Source organism: Mirounga leonina, unplaced genomic scaffold (assembly GCF_011800145.1).
Source record: "Mirounga leonina isolate KUSES-001 unplaced genomic scaffold, KU_Mleo_1.0 Mir_125, whole genome shotgun sequence".
Classification (NCBI taxonomy): domain Eukaryota; kingdom Metazoa; phylum Chordata; class Mammalia; order Carnivora; family Phocidae; genus Mirounga; species Mirounga leonina.
In genome coordinates this window covers 69464445-69484237 of record NW_023270305.1, presented here as the reverse complement: position 1 = coordinate 69484237, position 19793 = coordinate 69464445, and the positions used below count along the sequence as shown (strand labels likewise).

At 38.6% G+C, this 19793-nt stretch overlaps 1 protein-coding gene across 1 annotated transcript in view; it reads right to left on the bottom strand.

The window, feature by feature from the left end:
• VWA3B (von Willebrand factor A domain containing 3B) overlaps positions 1-18959 on the bottom strand; it is a 214933-nt gene extending 195974 nt beyond the window's left edge. The window contains exons 1-3 of the mRNA XM_035001730.1: positions 18809-18959; positions 14300-14509; positions 4404-4498 (exon numbers count right to left, since the gene is read on the bottom strand). Coding sequence (XP_034857621.1) covers positions 4404-4498; positions 14300-14495 — 291 coding nt within the window. The 5' untranslated portion in view covers positions 14496-14509; positions 18809-18959. The remainder of the gene's footprint in view (positions 1-4403; positions 4499-14299; positions 14510-18808) is intronic.
• Between the last annotated feature and the right edge of the window lie 834 nt (positions 18960-19793).

The following is a 19793-nucleotide window of genomic DNA, read 5'->3' as shown; positions in this document are numbered from 1 at the left end:
GGATACTGCAAAGGCGGTCCTAAGGGGTACATACATAGCCATCCAAGCCTCACTCAAAAAAACAGAAAAATCCCGAATTCACCAACTAACTCTACACCTTAAAGAACTAGAGAAAAAGCAACAAACGACGCCTAAGCCATGCATTAGAAGAGACATAATTAAAATTAGAGCAGAAATTAATGAATTAGAAACCAGAAACACAGTAGATCAGATCAATGAAACTGGAAGTTGGTTCTTTGAAAGAATTAACAACATTGATAAACCACTGGCCAGACTTATCCAAAAGAAAAGAGAAAGGACCCAAATTAATAAAATTATGAATGAAAGGGGACAGATCACGACTAACACCAAGGAAATAGAAACAATTATTAGAAATTATTATAAACAACTATATGCCAATAAACCGAGCAATCTGGATGAAATGGAGGCCTTCCTGGAAACCTATAAGCTGCCAAGACTGAAACAGGAAGAAATTGGCAACCTGAATAGGCCAATAATCACTAATGAGATTGAAGCAGTGATCAAAAACCTCCCAAAAAACAAGAGTCCAGGGCCTGATGGATTCCCTGGGGAATTCTACCAAACATTCAAAGAAGAATTAATATCTATTCTACTGAAGCTGTTTCAAAAAATAGAAACAGAAGGAAAACTTCCAAACTCATTGTATGAGACCAGCATTACCTTAATCCCCAAACCAGGCAAAGACCCCATCAAAAAGGAGAATTTCAGACTGGTAACCCTGATGAATATGGATTCCAAAATCCTCAACAAAATCCTAGCTAATAGGATCCAACAATACATTAAAAGGATCATCCACCACGACCAAGTGGGATTTATCCCTGGGATGCAAGGGTGGTTCAACATTCGCAAATCAATCAATGTGATAGAACACATTAATAAGAGGAGGGAGAAGAACCATATGGTCCTCTCAATTGATGCAGAAAAAGCATTCGACAAAATACAACATCCTTTCCTGATTAAAACTCTCCAGAGTATAGGGATAGAGGGAACATTCCTCAAGCTCATAAAATCCATCTATGAAAAACCCACAGCGAATATCATCCTCAATGGGGAAAAGCTGAGAGCCTTTCCCTTAAGATCAGGAACACATCAAGGGTGCCCACTCTCACCACTGTTGTTCAACATAGTACTAGAAGTCCTAGCAACAGCAATCAGACAACAAAAAGAAATAAAAGGTATTCAAATTGGCAAAGAAGAAGTCAAACTCTCTCTTTTCACAGATGACATGATACTTTACGTGGAAAACCCAAAAGACTCCACCCCCAAATAACTAGAACTCGTACAGCAATTCAGTAATGTGGCAGGATACAAAATCAATGCACAGAAATCTGTTGCTTTCTTATACACTAACAACACACTGTAGAAAGAGAAATTAAAGAAACGATTCCATTTACAATGGCACCAAAACCATAAGATACCTCGGAATAAACCTAACCAAAGAGGTAAAGGATCTATACTCTAGGAACTACAGAACACTCATGAAAGAGGGGCCCCTGGGTGGCTCAGTCGGTTAAGTGTCTGCCTTTGGCTCAGGTCATGATCCCAGGGTCCTGGGATTGAGCCCCACATCAGGCTCCCTGCTCGGCAGGAAGCCTGCTTCTCCCTCTCGCACTCCCCCTGCTTGTGTTCCCTCTCTCGCTGTGTCTCTCTCTGTCAAATAAATAAATAAAAATCTTTAAAAAAAAAAAAAAAAGAACACTCATGAAAGAAATTGAAGAAGACACAAAAAGATGGAAAAATATTCCATGCTCATGGATCAGAAGAATAAACATTGTTAAAATGTCTATGCTAGGATCGAGCCCCACATCGGGCTCTCTGCTCAGCGGGAAGCCTGCTTCTCCTTCTCCCACTCCCCCTACTTGTGTTCCCTCTCTCGCTGTGTCTCTCTCTGTCAAATAAATAAATAAAATCTTAAAAAAAAAAAAAAAGTCTATGCTATCCAGAGCAATCTATACCTTCAATGCCATCCTGATCAAAATTCCAATGACATGTTTCAAAGTGCTGGAACAAACAATCCTAAAATTTCTATGGAATCAGAAAAGACCCCGAATCGCCAAGATGTTGAAAAAGAAAAACAAAGCTGGGGGCATCACGTTGCCCGATTTCAAGCTATATTACAAAGCTGTGATCACCAAGACAGCATGGTACTGGCACAAAAACAGACATACAGACCAATGGAACAGAATAGATAACCCAGATATGGAGCCTCAACTCTATGGTCAAATAATCTTCGACAAAGCAGGAAAAAAACATGCAATGGAAAAAAGACAGTCTCTTCAATAAATGGTGCTGGGAAAACTGGACAGCCACATGCAGAAGAATGAAACTCGACCATTCTCTAACACCATTCACAAAGATAAACTCAAAGTGGATGAAGACCTCAGTGTGAGACAGGAATCCATCAAAATCCTAGAGGAGAACATAGGCAGCAACCTCTTTGACATCGGCCACAGCAACTTCTTTCAAGATACATCTCCAAAAGCTAGTGAAACAAAAGCAAAAATGAACTTTTGGGACTTCATCAAGATAAAAAGCTTCTGCACAGCAAAGGAAACAGTCAACAAAACTAAGAGGCAACCCACAGAATGGGAGAAGATATTTGCAAAGGACACTACAGATAAAGGGCTGGTATCCAAAATCTATAAAGAACTTCTCAAACTCAACACCCAAAAAACAAATAATCAAGTCAAAAAGTGGACCGAAGAGATGAACAGACACTTCTCTGAAGAAGACATACAAATGGCTAACAGACACATGAAAAAATGTTCATCGTCATTAGCCATCAGGGAAATCCAAATCAAAACCACACTGAGATGCCACCTTACACCAGTTAGAATGGCAAAAATGGACAGGGAAGGAAACAACAAATGTTGGAGAGGTTGTGGAGAAAGGGGAACCCTCTTACACTGTTGGTGGGAATGCAAGTTGGTACAGCCACTTTGGAAAACAGTGTGGAGGTTCCTCAAAAATTTAAAAATAGAGCTACCTTATGACCCAGCAATTGCACTACTGGGTATTTACCCCAAAGCCACAGATGTAGTGAAAAGAAGGGCTATATGCACCCCAGTGTTCATAGCAGCAATGTCCGCACTAGCCAAACTGTGGAAAGAGCCGAGATGCCCTTCAACAGATGAATGGATAAAGAAGATGTGGTCCATATATACAATGGAATATTACTCAGCCATCAGAAAGGATGAATACCCAACTTTTACATCAACATGGATGGGACTAGAGGAGATAATGCTAAGTGAAATAAGTCAAGCAGAGAAAGTCAATTATCATATGGTTTCACTTATTTATGGAACATAAGGAATAGCATGGAGGACATTAGGAGAAGGAAGGGAAAAATGGGCGGGGGGAATTGGAGGGAGAGATGAACCATGAGAGACTGTGGACCTGAGAAACAAAGAGGGTTTTAGAGGGGAGGGGGGAGGGGGGATTGGTTAGCCTGGTGATGGGTATTAAGGAGGGCACGTACTGCATGGAGCACTGGGTGTTATACGAAAACAATGGATCGTGGATCACTACATCAAAAACTAATAATGTATTGTATGGTGACTAACATAATAAAATTAAAAAATATATATATATTGAGCACACCAAACTCAAGATTCTATGGATATTATTGCTTAGAACCAGGCAAAGTTTAAAAAGTAATTTAAACTTTTTTTAAGATTTGAATTTTTAAGTCATCTCTACACCCAACGTGGGGCTTGAACTTACAACTCTGAGATCAAGAGTCGCATGCTCTACCAACTAAGCCAACCAGGCACTCCTAAACTTTTTCAATATTTAGAAGTAACAGTCCAGGTGGTACATAGATGTGCACTGACACAAACAAATATCCATAAAGTGATTTGATGGGACATGCATCTTTGTGAGCTCCCTGTGGTGGGCCAGGGTATATGCAGGGACAGACACCTTATGGGGGTACACGAGTCACGTACTGAATTGTCGGAATTCAGGACTCCAGTAACAGGTGCCGCTTGCTCTGTCCATGACTACATGTAAAAGTGGCCCTCTATTCCCAGGGCATTTGTCAGGTCAGCAGCTGCTCTTGCTTGTGTGCTAACCTTGGTCATACTACTCTTCTTCTTTATTTTCAAGGAAAAACAAGGTACTGATATGCAAAGGTTTTTACTTTCTGGTCAACAGCTTCATGCATTCATCTCTAACAGGTCAAGTGCTTCCCTTCCCAGGTCCTAAGCCGTAACTTTCAGCACTCTTCACACTGTCACAAGAAAGCCTCTAGCCCTGATAAGGCCTTGGATCCACATCCACTTCAATAGGAAGCAGTGTGCGCCTCTCCACATAGGCCACTCCCAGACCTAGAAGCATGTCATAGGGCCTGTCCATCAAGGGAACTCCGACTTACGACTTACGTTGTATACTCTGCCATCTTCGGGTCTGTAGAACTGTGGAAACAGGCCATCAGCATACCGGGAAGCCACAAGTCTCCCCAGAGAAGTCACATAATCTGCATTTTCATAAAGAAAAGTAGTCAAAATGGTGCATTATCAATGTTTATTTTTATTTCAAAATGTTCTTCTCTGACACCATTCAAATTATATCCCCAGTGACACCAAAAATCTATGATGCTTGGTATTCTGTCCTAAATGAGGTGTTTCTAGGTGCTATTATATAAGCTAACTATTTATGACATGCATAATCCTTTAATGCACAAACGCACGGAGAGGAAAAACAAGGTTTGTTTCTTGGTCTCCTGGTTCTTTTGTCCACAATGATTAAGGCAAAGGTCAAAAAGGCAATACGCAGTCTAAGCCCTAACAAATTAATAATTACATTAAATGTAAATGGCCTGAGTAAAACAATTAAAAGATAGTGATTGGCTTTCTCTGACTGACTTATTTCACTTAGCATTATACTCTCTAGCTCCATCCATGTCATTGTAAATGGCAAGATTTCATTCTTTTTTATGGCTGAATGCCATATGATTTCACTCATATGTAGAATTTAAGAAACAAGCAAAGAAAAAAAAAAAGGAGAGACAAACCAAGAAACAGACTCTTAACCATAGAGAACAAACTGGTGATTATCTGAGGGTAGGTGGGTCGGGGAATGGGTGAAATAGGCAATGGGGATTAAGGACTGTACTTGTCATGATGAACACCGGGTGATGTATGGAATTATCAAATCACTATATTGTATATCTGAAACTAAGATAACACTGTACATTAACTATACTGGAATTAAAATAAATACCTAATAAATTTAAAAACAGAGAAAAAATTAGTGATTGCAAAGAGGATTTAAAATAATGACGCAATAATAGGGTATCTACAAGAAACTTGCCTCAAACATAAAGACATATATAAGCTAAGAGTGTAAGAATGAAAAAAGATACCATTTAAGTATTAAATAAAAAGAAAGCAGATTGACTATATTAATATCAGAAAAGTAAACTAAAGAGCAAAGACTATTACTAGGGATAGAGCAGAACATTATACAAATTTGTGTCAACCCACCAGGAAGACATAGCAATCCTAAATGTGTATGCACAAAAAAAGGACTGCAAATATCTTAAGCAAAAACTGATGGAACTGAAAGGAAAAAAAAGACAAACTCACAACTCTAATTGGAGATTTCAATACTGCTCTCTCAACAATTGATAGAATAACTAGACAAAAAGTCAGCAATGATACTCAACAACACCATCAACAAACAGGATTTAATTGACATTTATAGAAAAATCTACACAACAACAGAAGAATACACATTCTTTTACAAGCACAGAATATACACCAAGACAAGTCATATCCATGGCTATTAAAAAAAAAAAACTCAAAAAATTTAAAAGAACTAAAACCAGAGTATGTTCTCTGCCCACAATGGAAACAAACTAGAAATCAGTAACAAAAAGATAAGAAGAAAATGTCCAAATTCTTGGAAACTAAATAACATGCTTCTGAAAAATCCATGGGTCAAAAAGGAAGTACAACAGAAATTTAAAAAATACTTTAAACTGAATGAAAATGATAATACAACCTATAAAAAATGTGAGGAACACAGCTTAAGCAATGCTTATATAAGAAGAAATGAAAAGTCACAAGTCAATAATCTAAGTTCTCATATGAAGAAAGTAAAAAAGAACAGCAAAACAAATCCAAAGTAAGCAGAAGGAAATACATGATAAACACCAAAACAGAAATCAAGAAAATTGAACACAGGAAGGCAATAAAGAAAATCAATTAAATAAAAAGCTGGTATGTTAATAAGATTAATAAAATTGACAAAAGTAAAAGGAGAGAAGACATGAATTACTGATACCAGGAATGAAAGAGAAAAAAAAAGACCTTTCAGACATCAAAAGAATAATGGAATACTATAACCAACTCCACACACATATAGTACACAACTTAGATGAAATGAATGAATTCCACAAAAAACACAAACTACCACAACTTTCTTAATATGAAATAGATTATGCCTAATAAGGAAATGAATTTATAATTAAAAACTTATCAAACAGAAATCCCCAGGACTGGATAGGTTCTCTGGAGAACTCTACCAAACATATAAGAAATAATTAAAATTCGGGGAGATGAACCATGAGAGACGATGGACTCTGAAAAACAAACTGAGGGTTCTAGAGGGGAGGGGGGTGGGAGGATGGGTTAGCCTGGTGATGGGTATTAAAGAGGGCACGTTCTGCATGGAGTACTGGGTGTTATACGCAAACAATGAATCATGGAACACTACATCAAAAACTAATGATGTAATGTATGGTGATTAAATAACATAATAATAATAAAAAAGAAATAATTAAAATTCTACATATTTTCCAGAAAACAGAAGACAAGGGAACATTTCCCAACTCATTCTATGAAGCCAATATTACCCTGATACCAAAACCAGACAAAGGCAGTATAAAAAAAGAGAAAACCACAGACTAATATCCTTTATGATTACATGTGCAAAAATGTATTAGCTATATTGGCTCAATATTCAAAAACCAATCAATATAATCAACCAAATTAACAGCCTAGGGAAGAAAAAAAATCACATGATCCTTTCAATTGACACAGAAAACTTCAATACCCATTCATGGTAAAATTTCTCAGCACATTAGGAATATAAGGGACCTTCCTCAACTTGATTTTTTTTAATTCTATAAAAAACTTACAGCTAACATTATAGTTAGTGGTAAAAGATTGAAACTTTCCCTGAAGATCTGATATGAGGTAAAGATGTCCACTCTCACCATTGCTGTTCAACATGGTACTGAAAGTTCTAGCCAGCCAGCACATGGTAAGACAAGGAAATACAAGGCATACACATCAAAAGGAAGAGTGAAAACTTTCCCTATCTGGAGAGGACATGATGGTCTACCAAGAAATCCCAAGGAATCAAAAGCAACAAAAAAATCCTTAGAACTAGTGAGTTCAATAAGGTCACAGGATAGAAGATCCTCATAAAAAAATTAGCCATATTTCTATATACTAGCAATGAACATGTGGAAACCAAAATTAAAAACACAAAAGCATTAACAATTGCTTAGAAAAACAAAATACAAAACATGTGCAAGACTTGTATATTGAAAATTACAACAGCTTATGAAATAAATCAAAGATGTAAATAGATGGAAAGGTATTCCATATTTATGGACTGGAAAACTCAACATAGTAAAGATGTCAATTCTACTTAAATTGATACACAGGTTTAATGCAATTTCAGTCAAAATCCCAGCAATATTTTTGTAGACACAGACATGGTTATTCTAAAATTTATATGAAAAGGCAAAGAAATTACATCTAAAACAATTTTGAAAAAGATTAAACTGCAGAAATCAGTCTGCCCATTTCAAGACATTACACAGTTATAGTAATCTAGACTTTATGGTTTGGTAGAGAGACAGACACACCGACAAATAAAACAAAATAGAGAATCCAGAAATAGCCCCATACAAGTACAACCACCTAATTTTTAACAAAAATGCAAAAGCAATTCAAAACAGAAAGGACAGTCTTTGATTTTATTATTTCATTTTTTTAAATTTTCATACAGCTGACATACAATGCTACATTGGTTTCAGGTGTACAACATAGTGATTCAACTTCTCAAAACAATATATGCTCCCCGTAAAGTGTAGCTACACTATGTCACTATACTTGGCTATATTCCCTTTGTTGTGCCTTTTATTCCTGTGATTTATTCATTCCATAACTGGAATCCTATGTCCTCCACTCCACCCCAACTCTGGCAACCAACATAGGTCCTCTGCATAGGTCTGACTCTGCTTTTTGTTTGTTTTCTTCATTTGCTTTGTTTTTTAGATTCCACATGAATAAAATCATATAGTATTTATCCTTCTCAGTCTGATTTATTTTACTTATCATAATACCCTCTAGGTCTATCCTTATTGTTGCAAATGATAAGATCTCATCCTTTTTATGGAGCCATAATAGTCCATTGTATATATATATACCACATCTTCCTTATCCATTAGTCTACCCATGGACGCTTAGGTTGCTTCCATACCTTGGCTATTGTAAATAATGCTGTAATAAACATAGGGGTGCAAATCTTTTCAAATTAGTGTTTTCCTTTTCTTGGAGTAAATACAGAGTAGTAGAATTACTGGATCATATGGTAGTTCTATTTTTAATTTTTTGAGGAACCTCCACATTGTTTTCCACAGTGGCTGCACCAGTTTTCATTCCCACCACCAGTGTACAAGGATTCCTTCTTCTGTACATCTTCACCAACATTTGTTATTTCTTGCATTTTTTACTTTAGCCATCCTGACAGGTGTGAAGTGATATCTCATTTGGTTTTGATTGGCATGTCCCTGATGATGAGTGATGTTGAGCAACTTTTCATGAGTCTATTGCCCATCTGGATGTCTTCTTTGGAAAAATGTCTATTCAGGTCCCCTGCCCATTTTTAAATCAGGTTGTTGTGTTTTTTTGGTGTTGAGTTGTGTACGCCCTTTATATACTTTGGATATATTATTTGCAAATACCTTCTCCCATTCAATAGGTGTCTCTTTGTTGATGATTTCCTTCACTGTACAAAAGCTTTTCATTTTGATTTTAAATAAAGGTGCTGGAGCAACTGGATATCCAGAATCCAAAAATGAAACTTATACAGAAAGTAACTCAAATTGATCATGGGCTAAATATAAGGTGTAAAACTATAAAACTTTTAGTAAAAATATAGGAGAAAGTCTTTGAGAATTAGCAAGATCCATATAAGAAAATAATAGATAAATCAATAAAGTCACCAAAATTTAAAACTTTTGCTCTGAGAAACTCTCTTAAGAGGATGAAAAGGTGAGCTACAGACTAAGAAAATATATCTGCAAGCCACATACGTGACAAAGGACTCATATCTAGAATATATAATGAGCTCTCAAAACTCAACATTGAAAAAATTTAATTAGAAAATGATCAGAAGACATGAAGAAACATTCATTTTGCCAAAGATAATATACAGAATAGGCACATGAAAAGATGTTCAACAAAACTAGATATTAGGGAAATACAGACTAAAACCACAGCGAAATATCACTACACAACTATTAGAACAGCTAAAACTTTTAAATGGTGACAATACCAAATGCTGGTGATGATGTGGAGAAACTGTCTCTCTCATATATTACTGAAGTGAATAATACAGCTACCCTGGAAAAGTTTAGCAGTTTCTTAACAAGACAAAATAAAACTAAACAAAACAAAAAATAAACACACACTTACCACACAGCAATTACATTCCTGAGCATTTATCCCAGAGAAAGGAAAACTTATGGTCATGCAAAAACCTATAAACAACTGCTCATAGCAGACTTATTTGTAATGGCCCCAAACTGGAAACTACCCAGATGTCTTTAATGGTGACTGGCTAAACAAACAGTGGTACATTCATATTCTGGAATACTACAGCAATAAAAAGAAACAAACCATTGCTATATGCAACAACTTGGATGAACCTCAAAGAAATAATACCAAATGAAAAAATGTCAATCTCAAAAGGTCACATACTACATGATTCCATTTATAAACATTCTCTACATGAGAAAATTAGAGATAGAAAAGAGACTGGTGATTCCCAGGAGTTAAGGATATTGGGGGTAGGGTATCTGTACGACTATAATGGGGTAGCACAAGGGAGATCTTTGTGGTGATAAACAGTTATGTATCTTGATTGTGGTGATGGTTACACAAATCTACACAAGTGGTAAAATTACACAGAATTATTCACATCAACGTCAAATTCCTGGATTTGATATTATACTCTAACTTTATAAGATATAACCATTATGAGAAACTCAGGGAAGGGTATTTGGGATCTGTCTATATTATCTTTGCAACTTCCTATAAAGCTATCATTATTTCAGGATAGAAAGTATCAACCAATGGGGCATCTGGGTGGCTCAGCTGGTTAGGTGTCTGACTCTTGATTTTGGCTCAGGTCATGATCTCAAGGTTGTGGGATCGAGCCCCGCATCGGGCTCTGCACTGGGTGTAGACTGCTTGGTATTCTCTATCTCCCTCTCCCTTTGCCCCTCCCCTAGCATGGCACAAGTACACTCGCGCACTCTCTCTCTCTCCAAAAAAAAAAAGTATCAACCAATCATCCAAAAAAAAAAAAAAAAAAAGGGTAAAATAAAAACAAAATCAGATAAACAAAAACTAAGAAAATCCATCCACTCGCAGGACCTGCACTACAAGAAATGCTTAAAAGAAATTTTTTAGAAACAAACACCAGATGGAACTGTAAATCTTATAGGAAGGATGAATATTATAAATAATAAATATGTGGATTGTAAAATGCTATTTTTTCCCACTCAGTTTCTTTATAAGACAAATGACTTTTGAAAGCAGTAATTATAACATTGGCTTGTAAGATTTATGATGTATATAAAATAAAATACATTAAAACAATAATACCAAGGACAGGAGTGGGGCTAAGTGGAGTTATACTGCTGCAAGATTCTTACATCTTACATGATGTAGTACAAAGCTAATTTTTAGCAGACTGTGACAAGGATATAATCACTAGAGCAACCACTGAAAACATAATGCAAAAAGGCATACCTAAAAAGCCTACTGAAGTTTAAATGGGATGAAATGAAATATTAAAAAATATTCAATTTACCCAAAAGAAGGTAGGAAATGAGAAACAGAGGAAAGACAAAGGTAAGACAAATAGTAAAATGGCATACCTAACTCTAACTGCATCAATTATTACATTAAATGTAGAGAACCAAACACTACAATTAAAAGACAGATTATGAGAATGGCTTAAAGAGGCACTCCTTAAATAGAGAGACTACAGATAGTTTGAAAGCAAAAGACTGAAAACATATGCCCCGTGCAAATGAAGGATAAGAAAGCTGTAGTGGTTGTATCAATATCAAAGTAAACGTCAAAACGAGGACTACCATCTGAGACAGAGATGGACATTTAATTCATCAGAAAGCTATGACAATCCTAAATGTGTATGTATTTAGCGTTTCAAACTACATGAATAAAACTGATAGAACTATAGGGAGAAATGGACAAAGCCACGAGGCAAAAAAATCTCTAAAGACACTGCACATCTCTATAATAGAATAAAACCAACCATCGTGAACTAATGAACATCTATAAATACGAACAACTGCAGAATACACATTCTTTTCAAGTGTACATGAAATGTGCACCAAGATACATGTTGGGACATAACACAAATATCAGCACATTTCAAAAGATGAAAGTGTTACAGGCTATGTTTTCTGACATAAATAACAGTAAATTAGATAACAAAGATTCCTTTAAAATCCTAAAATATTTATAAGTTAAACATTTCTCTTAAAAATGAATCAAAGAAAAAAGTCCCAAGAGAAAAAAATATTCTGAACTCAATGACAATGAAAATATTACCTATCAAGATTTGGATTCAGCTAAAGCAATGCTTAGAGGAATTTTAAATGACTATATGAGAAGAGAAGAAAGGCTTAAAATCAATTATCTAAGTTTCCACTTTAAGCTAGAAAAAGAAATGTAAATTAAACTCAAAGTAAGTCAAAGAAAATAATAAAGGTCGAAGCAGATATCAATGAAATAGAAAACAAAGAACAGGAAAAAAAAAAAACCCAAAATTTGGTTCTTTGAAGAGTTATGATATACCCTGAAAAAGACTTACCAGGAAAGAAGTGAGAAAAAAAAACACAAATTATATCTGAAATGAAAGAGGGAACATCTTTAGATTCTACAGGTATTAAAAAATGTTAAGGGAATATTATGAAACATGTTTTGTCAATACATTAGAAAACATTGATGAAATGGACAAATTCCTTGAAAAACATAACTTTGAAAAATTGGCATGATGAAACAGAAAATCTCTATGCCTATTATCAAACTTTTCCTACAAACACAACTCCAGGCTCAGGTAAGTTTCACTAGTGAATTCCATCAAACATTTAAAGAAGAAATAGTACCACCCATATAAAAGCACCATCAGAACATACAAGAGTTAAAAATAGAGCTACCCTATGACCCAGCAATTGCACTTCTGGGTATTTACCCCAAAGACACGGATGTAGTGAAAAGATAGTGCACATGCACCCCAATGTTCATAGCAGCAATGTCCACAATAGCCAAACTGTAAAAGGAGCCATGATGCCCTTCAGCAGATGAATGGATAAAGATGTGGTTCATATATACAATGGAATATTACTCAGCCATCAGAAAGGATGAATACCTACCATTTGCATCGATATGGACGGAACTGGAGGGGATTATGCTAAGTGAAATAAGTCAAGCAGAGAAAGACAATTATCACATGGTTTCACTCATATGTGGAACATAAGGAATAGCACGGAGGACATTAGTGGAAGGAAGGGAAAACTGAAGTGGGGGAAATCAGAGGGGAAGATGAACCATGAGAGACTATGGACTCCAGGAAACAATCTGAGGGTTTCAGAGGGGAGGGGGGAGGGGGGATGGGGTAGTCCAGGGATGGTTATTAAGGAGGGCACATGTTGTAATGAGCACTGGGTGTTATACGCAAACAATGAATCACTGAACACCACATTAAAAAAAAAAAAAAGAACACACAGGAGGAGGGGATACTTTCAAATCATTTTATGAGCCCAACATAATCCTGATGCCAAAACCTAACAAGGGCATTAAAAGAAAATAAAATCATAGAGCAGTATCTTCCATGACCTTAGATTGAAAAAACCTTGGCAAAATATAAAGAACTGCTATTTTTGCTATTATTAATGACTGAATTATAGTTACTGAAATATAGTTTATATACAAGATAAAACTGCTTTGTTTCCTTATATAGGAATCCCATACACCCTGCATTTAGAAGATACAGGGCTGTATCACCCCTTGTGGAAGGATAAATGGGAACGAATGCACAGCCTGAGCTCTGAAAAGCAAGGCCTTGTCATTAGAATGGGCCTCCACATCAGTCCATAACAACCACATCCCCTAGACCTTCCTTATCACCAGTACGGAACAAAGCTGCCAAAGGAACTGGTGAAAAATCTCCAAAACACAGTATTATTGACCACTCAATAAATATGTGTTTAATTCATTAATTAATTGGCTAATCCAGAATTACTGAGTAAAATCCAAGTAATGGCAATTGCCCTGATTGAAGGAGTGCTCCTCAAGTGGGGTGTTACTGACATGTTGGACAGGGCACTCCTGCTAGGTGGGCTATCTCACACTCCATAAGACTCCCCAGGCCCTATATTTCAGGAACAACTCAAACCAGTATGTCATCAGAAAATAAATAAAAACAAAGACAAAACACACCCTCACCCATCTCCAGACTCCCTGTTGGAGGGCAGTACTACTGGGAGTTCAGGACCAAACTTCTAAACAGTGTGTTTAGAAAAACTAGCCCATCACATAAGAGAGGCCACAACAGGAAAACGGCACATTCTCCCTGAACCCACGCAAAGCTATTGTCTTAACAGCCTCCCAAGGGGTTTGCGCATCCCAAGGGATGAAGAAGACATCTGCTGGAATATATACAACTTCTATTTATCTTTTTATTTCATCTTTAAAAGGACTAAGAATGAAATTAAGCAATATTTAAGCAATGTTTAATAAGTGGACTGACAATCATGTATCTATGTAACAAACATATATTGGGGGTCCATGTACATTTTTTATGGATAAGGATGTGAGATCAAAACAAGCTCAGAGGCCTGTGGTTTTGGGGGGCCCTTCAGAAGTGATGCAGCCCCCTCAAAGGCTAAAGGATGGCATGCTGGTTGGGTTTCCCAACCAGCGTTGCTTTGTGAGTACTATACCTTCACAATGAGGGAATCCAATCTGTGACAGAATCTGTTTCAAGGTCAATTTGTTGCTCTTAAGCCCATGCAGTTTTAGCCATTCCTCGGATGAGATGAGACTCTGCCCGGCCAAGTCTGTTTTGGTGTTGCTTTGTTCCTCTGGCCCCTGCAGCTGCTGCTCAGAGATGGCGGAAGATGAGGCTGATAACTCCATCTCTGAATTAGGATCTAAGTCACAGAGACCTCCCATAAGGGCAATTGTCAAAATCAGACTTCCTGAAGACTTGAAAACAATCTAACATCAACAAAGGATGGGTTTAATATTAATTACAGCACAGTCATTAAGTGGAATTCAATCTATCATTAAAAATGTTTAATACAGATGCATATTTGCTGACAAAGAAGATATCCACATATATTGCTAAAATGTAACCATAAAGTTCAATATCCATCCATACATCCCCATATGTACACAGAGAAAAACATCTAGAAAGGTAACTGCCAACAGTTTATAGTAGTTTTATCTGTGTGGTGGGAATATATGTAGTTTTTGCCTTTTCTATGTTATTTAAAAGTTCACATTATTTAAACATTTCTGAAAGCGGATTTACTTTTATAATCAGAAAAAATGCAAAGCTCTTCCATTTTAGAAAATACACATTCGCTCCTGAACCTTCATTACACATCAGTATTCCAATTATAATTGCACCTGACCTTTTACTTCCAAAGAGGATACAGAGGGCAAAACCCTGAGAGGAAACATACCTGTTCTACAGGTAGAGTGTCTAAGGGGGAGCTAGCGACAGGGTGGGAACCAGGTCACAGCTCAGCCCAGCAAGAATACATGGATTCACTTTCCAAATGTTTTATTTTAAAGTTGGACTTAAACATTCTGAATCATGTAGCCAGCTGTTCTGGGACCAACTGAACTCCAGGCAATATGCTACATATTAAACTTATCTAGACCTGCCTAAATATAGCTCCTGTACACAAGAGGGAAGGAGTGGCCCAGACTGTAATGCAATCTTAACCCACTCACCACAACTTCAGGCAGGGAGAAAAAGAAAGGTCTGCTTACCTCTGTACCCAGAGTATGAAACACATATGTTTGTTCCCTGGACTGTAAAACTTTTCAACAACAGAAATATTCCCTTTTCCCATTTCTAAAACTCCAACCACATACCCTGCATGTCTCTGTTATGATATGAAAATCAATCAAATACAGAAATCAGTTGGACATAAGCTAGGGAGTTCTCATGAAACAATACTAGATATATTATTATTAGCAATGAATGAGTTACGCATGGATAAGCACTTGATAGACTGGAAAGAGCTATGTCCAAATAAATTATTTAAGAGTCATTATCCTTTAGTAATTGTACCTTATTTATATGCCCACTTTTACTCCAAGTACCTTTTTACCCCCAAGTTCCCAGTCATATGAGCTATTCAGTTTGGGCTTCTCCTACTTTAGACTCACAGAACATGAAAACAAGAACAGACTTCAACTTTCTTTTTGAGATCTGTCCAACAAAGACTGCCAGCTGAAGGACTTTTAAATTTGGCTAACGGTTCCCATAGAAACAAGAAAAGGAAGCTCAGAATAAAGATTTTTGATTATTTCATCATTTCCAGTTCATCTTTCTTCTCCCTAACACACACTCACCCACGTCCTATGTTCTTCTTACTAGAGGGAGCTACATGTCATAGGTTAAAAAGGCAGAACAGCTATGTAAATTGTCCTTATAAGGCTCCTAGACTGGATTTTGGAAACAAAGGTTTCAGAAGAGTCGTACATTTTAAGGCCAACTCTTGCTTCCAAACAAAAGGCAATTGAATCCTCCAGCTAAGGTGCATGCCCCAGTGCCTCCTGCACTCACATGGCTTAAAAAAATTTAAATAAATATTTTTAAAAAGGTCTGGATGGCTCTACTGAATTTGAGAACCTGTATGAGTCATTCTTTTTTTTTTTTTTTTGAAGATTTTATTTATTTATCCGACAGAGAGACACAGCAAGAGAGGGAACACAAGCAGGGGGGAGTGGGAGAGGGAGAAGCAGGCTTCCCGCCGAGCAGGGAGCCCAATGCAGGGCTTGATCCCAGGACCCCGGGATCATGACCTGAGCCGAAGGCAGACGCTTAACAACTGAGCCACCCAGGCGCCCCTGTATGAGTCATTCTGATTCAGATCTTGACTCTTAAGATTTTTTAGCCTGAGAAGACCCATATTATCAGAAATGAAAGCACCTGGACAATGGAAATAACCCAAGAAAACAGGGAAGGAAAGAAAGGGCATCTCCCAATAGAAGGGATCATTCCACTCAAACTGGATAAGAGATACTGTCAGAGCAAGGAAGCCTGCCAGAGCAATGATGCCAAATGACCTGACAAAGCAACCCCTCCACACATTGCCCACCTGCTTTCCTAGCTCCAAGCTGGTCTCAGGCGGTTCTCCTATGTGAAATCTTAAACTTCAAGGCCCATTTCAAGCTCTACTTCCTCCATTAAGCCTCTCCAGACCCCCTCACCAACCTTCTGCAGCATCTCCCCAGCAAAGCTCCAACTTGCACTTTGACACTTCACCAATATGACCTTGGGCACTTCAGATTCATCCTCTCTAGACTAAAAGAAGGGTCAGTGACTACAGGGACAAACTATATGAATGTCCTCAGCACAGTGCCTTAAATACAGCAGGCACTTTGTAAGGGTGCTGAATTGAATTAAATTGATCACTCAGAATTACTAAGAATACTGATTTTCAAACAAGGCAGCAATTTTTTAGTTCAAACAAGGCTAATATCAGGAAATAGCTGTCATACTATAAAGACATACTATCTTCCAGATATTACTTTGTTGTTACTATTATTACTGGGATTTTTCAGGATTTCTTCATCTGAGGTTATTACAAATTGGGGAACAGAGGAATCCAGAAGCAAGAAACAACAAATCCAGTAGAACACTGCCCTGTTTTAAAAGCTATCCCAAGAGCAAAATTTGGGGAAATAGGAAGGGATTTCCAAAAGAGAATGAAGAAGTATAAACAGGGGGAAAAAAGTGAAAGTCTGAGCTAAAGGTAGGAGCAGGCAGGCAGAGCTTGGGGAAAAAATAGAAAGGTTAAGTGGGCACAAGTAAAGGCCCCAACTAAGGGAACCAGAGGCGCCAAGGGCAGTCAGCCTGTGCTGCTAAAGTCTGCCCACAGGGGGCAGCCAAGAGATGCCCCAGGTCATCCTGAGGTGAGCACCTTGAGGAAGTCCGCATGGCTTAATAGAGTAGTTCCTATATGGTCAGAGATTGAGGCACAACGCACAGACTCAAGTCCATTAATTCAGCTTAAACATTAGGTATACTTCTGGTTTATTATCAACACCCACAACTTCCTATATCCATTGCTGAAAATGAAGTCTAGATTAGGTGGATATATCTTGTGATTTATGTGAGTTTTGAATTACAATTTTTCCAGGGAGAAAGGAAGCTGGGATGAAGTCCCATGGGTATCCTGTTGCAACTCTCCTCCAGAAACCCTTAATCTACTCCTCGCTCCATTCTCCTGCCCTGAGGAGCAAGTCTAGCCTGTGATCATCTGCTCAAATAATGTGGGCAGAGGGAGGGGAGACTGAAATGGACTGGCCCACAGTTGAGAAAATGGGGTCAAGAAAAGAAAATCTAAGGATAATAGGTCTGCTCTAGGAAGGTCATTTCTGAGAAGAAAGAAACCAAGAGCTCCCAGGAAGATAAAAGTGGAAACTAAAACTAATTAAGTTGTATGCCCATATAAAAAGAGGAAAAGAAAATGGTGCTTGTCTTAGTGATGTGATTGTGAAAACCACGTACTTGTAGAAGAATGGAAGAGAGCCAGAGGATATTCCAGACCAGAAAGTTGTAGAAAGCTGTAATCCACGCAGATCCCTTTGTTTTAGACTATTCATGTTATTATTATTTCCTAAAAATAAATTTCTACTGGGGCGCCTGGGTGGCTCAGATGGTTAAGCATCTGCCTTCGGCTCAGGTCATGATCCCAGGGTCTTGGGATCGAGCCCCACATCGGGCTCGGGGCTCAGCGGGAGCCTGCTTCTCCCTCTCCCTCTGCCTCTGCCTCTCTCCCTGCTCATGCTTTCTCTCTCTCTCTCTCTCTGTATCTCTGTGTCTCAAATGAATAAATAAAATCTTAAAAATAAATAAATAAATTTCTCCTGGTTCTTGTATTAACTCCAAAGCCCATGTGCACTTCACCTTCTTATTACTGTTGGCCTATGGTAAGACAGAAACCAAGAAAGCTGGTTCTCCACCAGAGCAGCTGAGCTTCACTGGGAGCGGGGTAAGGTGGGAAGAGCTTTACAACAGGAGGGGTCGGGTACCTGTGTCTCAGCCTGACCCAAAGAGTAGTTCAGTGAACCTGGAAAAGTGGCTGAACTTTTGTGGAGGGCAGTGCAAGTCGGAAACTGCGTAATTCCAAGCTTTCCCTCCACAGGTTGCTGGAAACCTCGGCGCCTCGAAGGCTCTGGCGTGGAAGGGATCGCATCCCACTTACTAGGCAATCTGTCGGATGAAAGACAAGAAGGTTCCTGTTTAGCAGCCGCCCTCCCATCCTCTGGGGGCCCTGTGACCCCAAAGGGTCGGTGAGGCGCGCATCCCGCTGGTTGATAAAGCAGCAACTCCAAGAGGCGAAGGGTCGCCGCTTGGCGAGAAGAATTATTCCAGACGTTCGATTTCTCTGTGACCCCAGCGCGCACCGCGCTGCGTGTTGACCACGGCGTCGCCTCGGTTGCTCGGACGCGGCCAATCACGGAGCGGCTCCCTGAGCCGGCCCCGCCCTCAGAGCGCGCGCCCAGGGGAGGCGGGGCCAGCGGGCCGTAGGGGCGGGGCTCCGAAGGGAGTTCAGGGGCGAGGTGGAGAGAGTGGGTGTCCGGGATCCCCAAGGCGCTTTGGGACCCAAAGCAAGAGCCCCACGCTAGGGGACAGGGTGGATGGCATTGTCCCCTGCGCTTACTGTTACCGAGAAAATTAACAACGGCGGTGAATATTTATTAATTAAGTTAACAAGCAGATAAGCACGCAGAAGAGCCCCGGTCAGGGGCGAGAGCGCGAGCAAATCGTGGAGGAAGGCGCCCAAGGCGGGAGGGAGGCCAGTGCACCGCAGGAAACATTACGGTTAACTTCTGTACCTACTTTAAAGCGTGCAGAGCACTTACATCTGCGTAATTTTGTTTAATTTTCACCTGAACGGTGTGAAGAGCTATTGTTCTTCATTTTACAGTTGAGGGAAAGAAGCTTAAAGAGGTGGGGCAGTTTGTTACAGATCGCTCAGCGGTGGAGCTAGTGTGAGTGAAGCTCAGACAGGTGAGACTGAGCTGCAGTTTTGGAGGAGGGGCTGCCAGTTACCAAAAATACCCTTATCTATTAGGTAGGGGTATTCTTACAGCATTATTTTCTCCATTCGGCTTTATTCTTAACCCTAATTTTTACCGTGTCAAGTAAGCAAGGAGCTCAAAATAGAGGCCTCTGGTTTTTCAGTC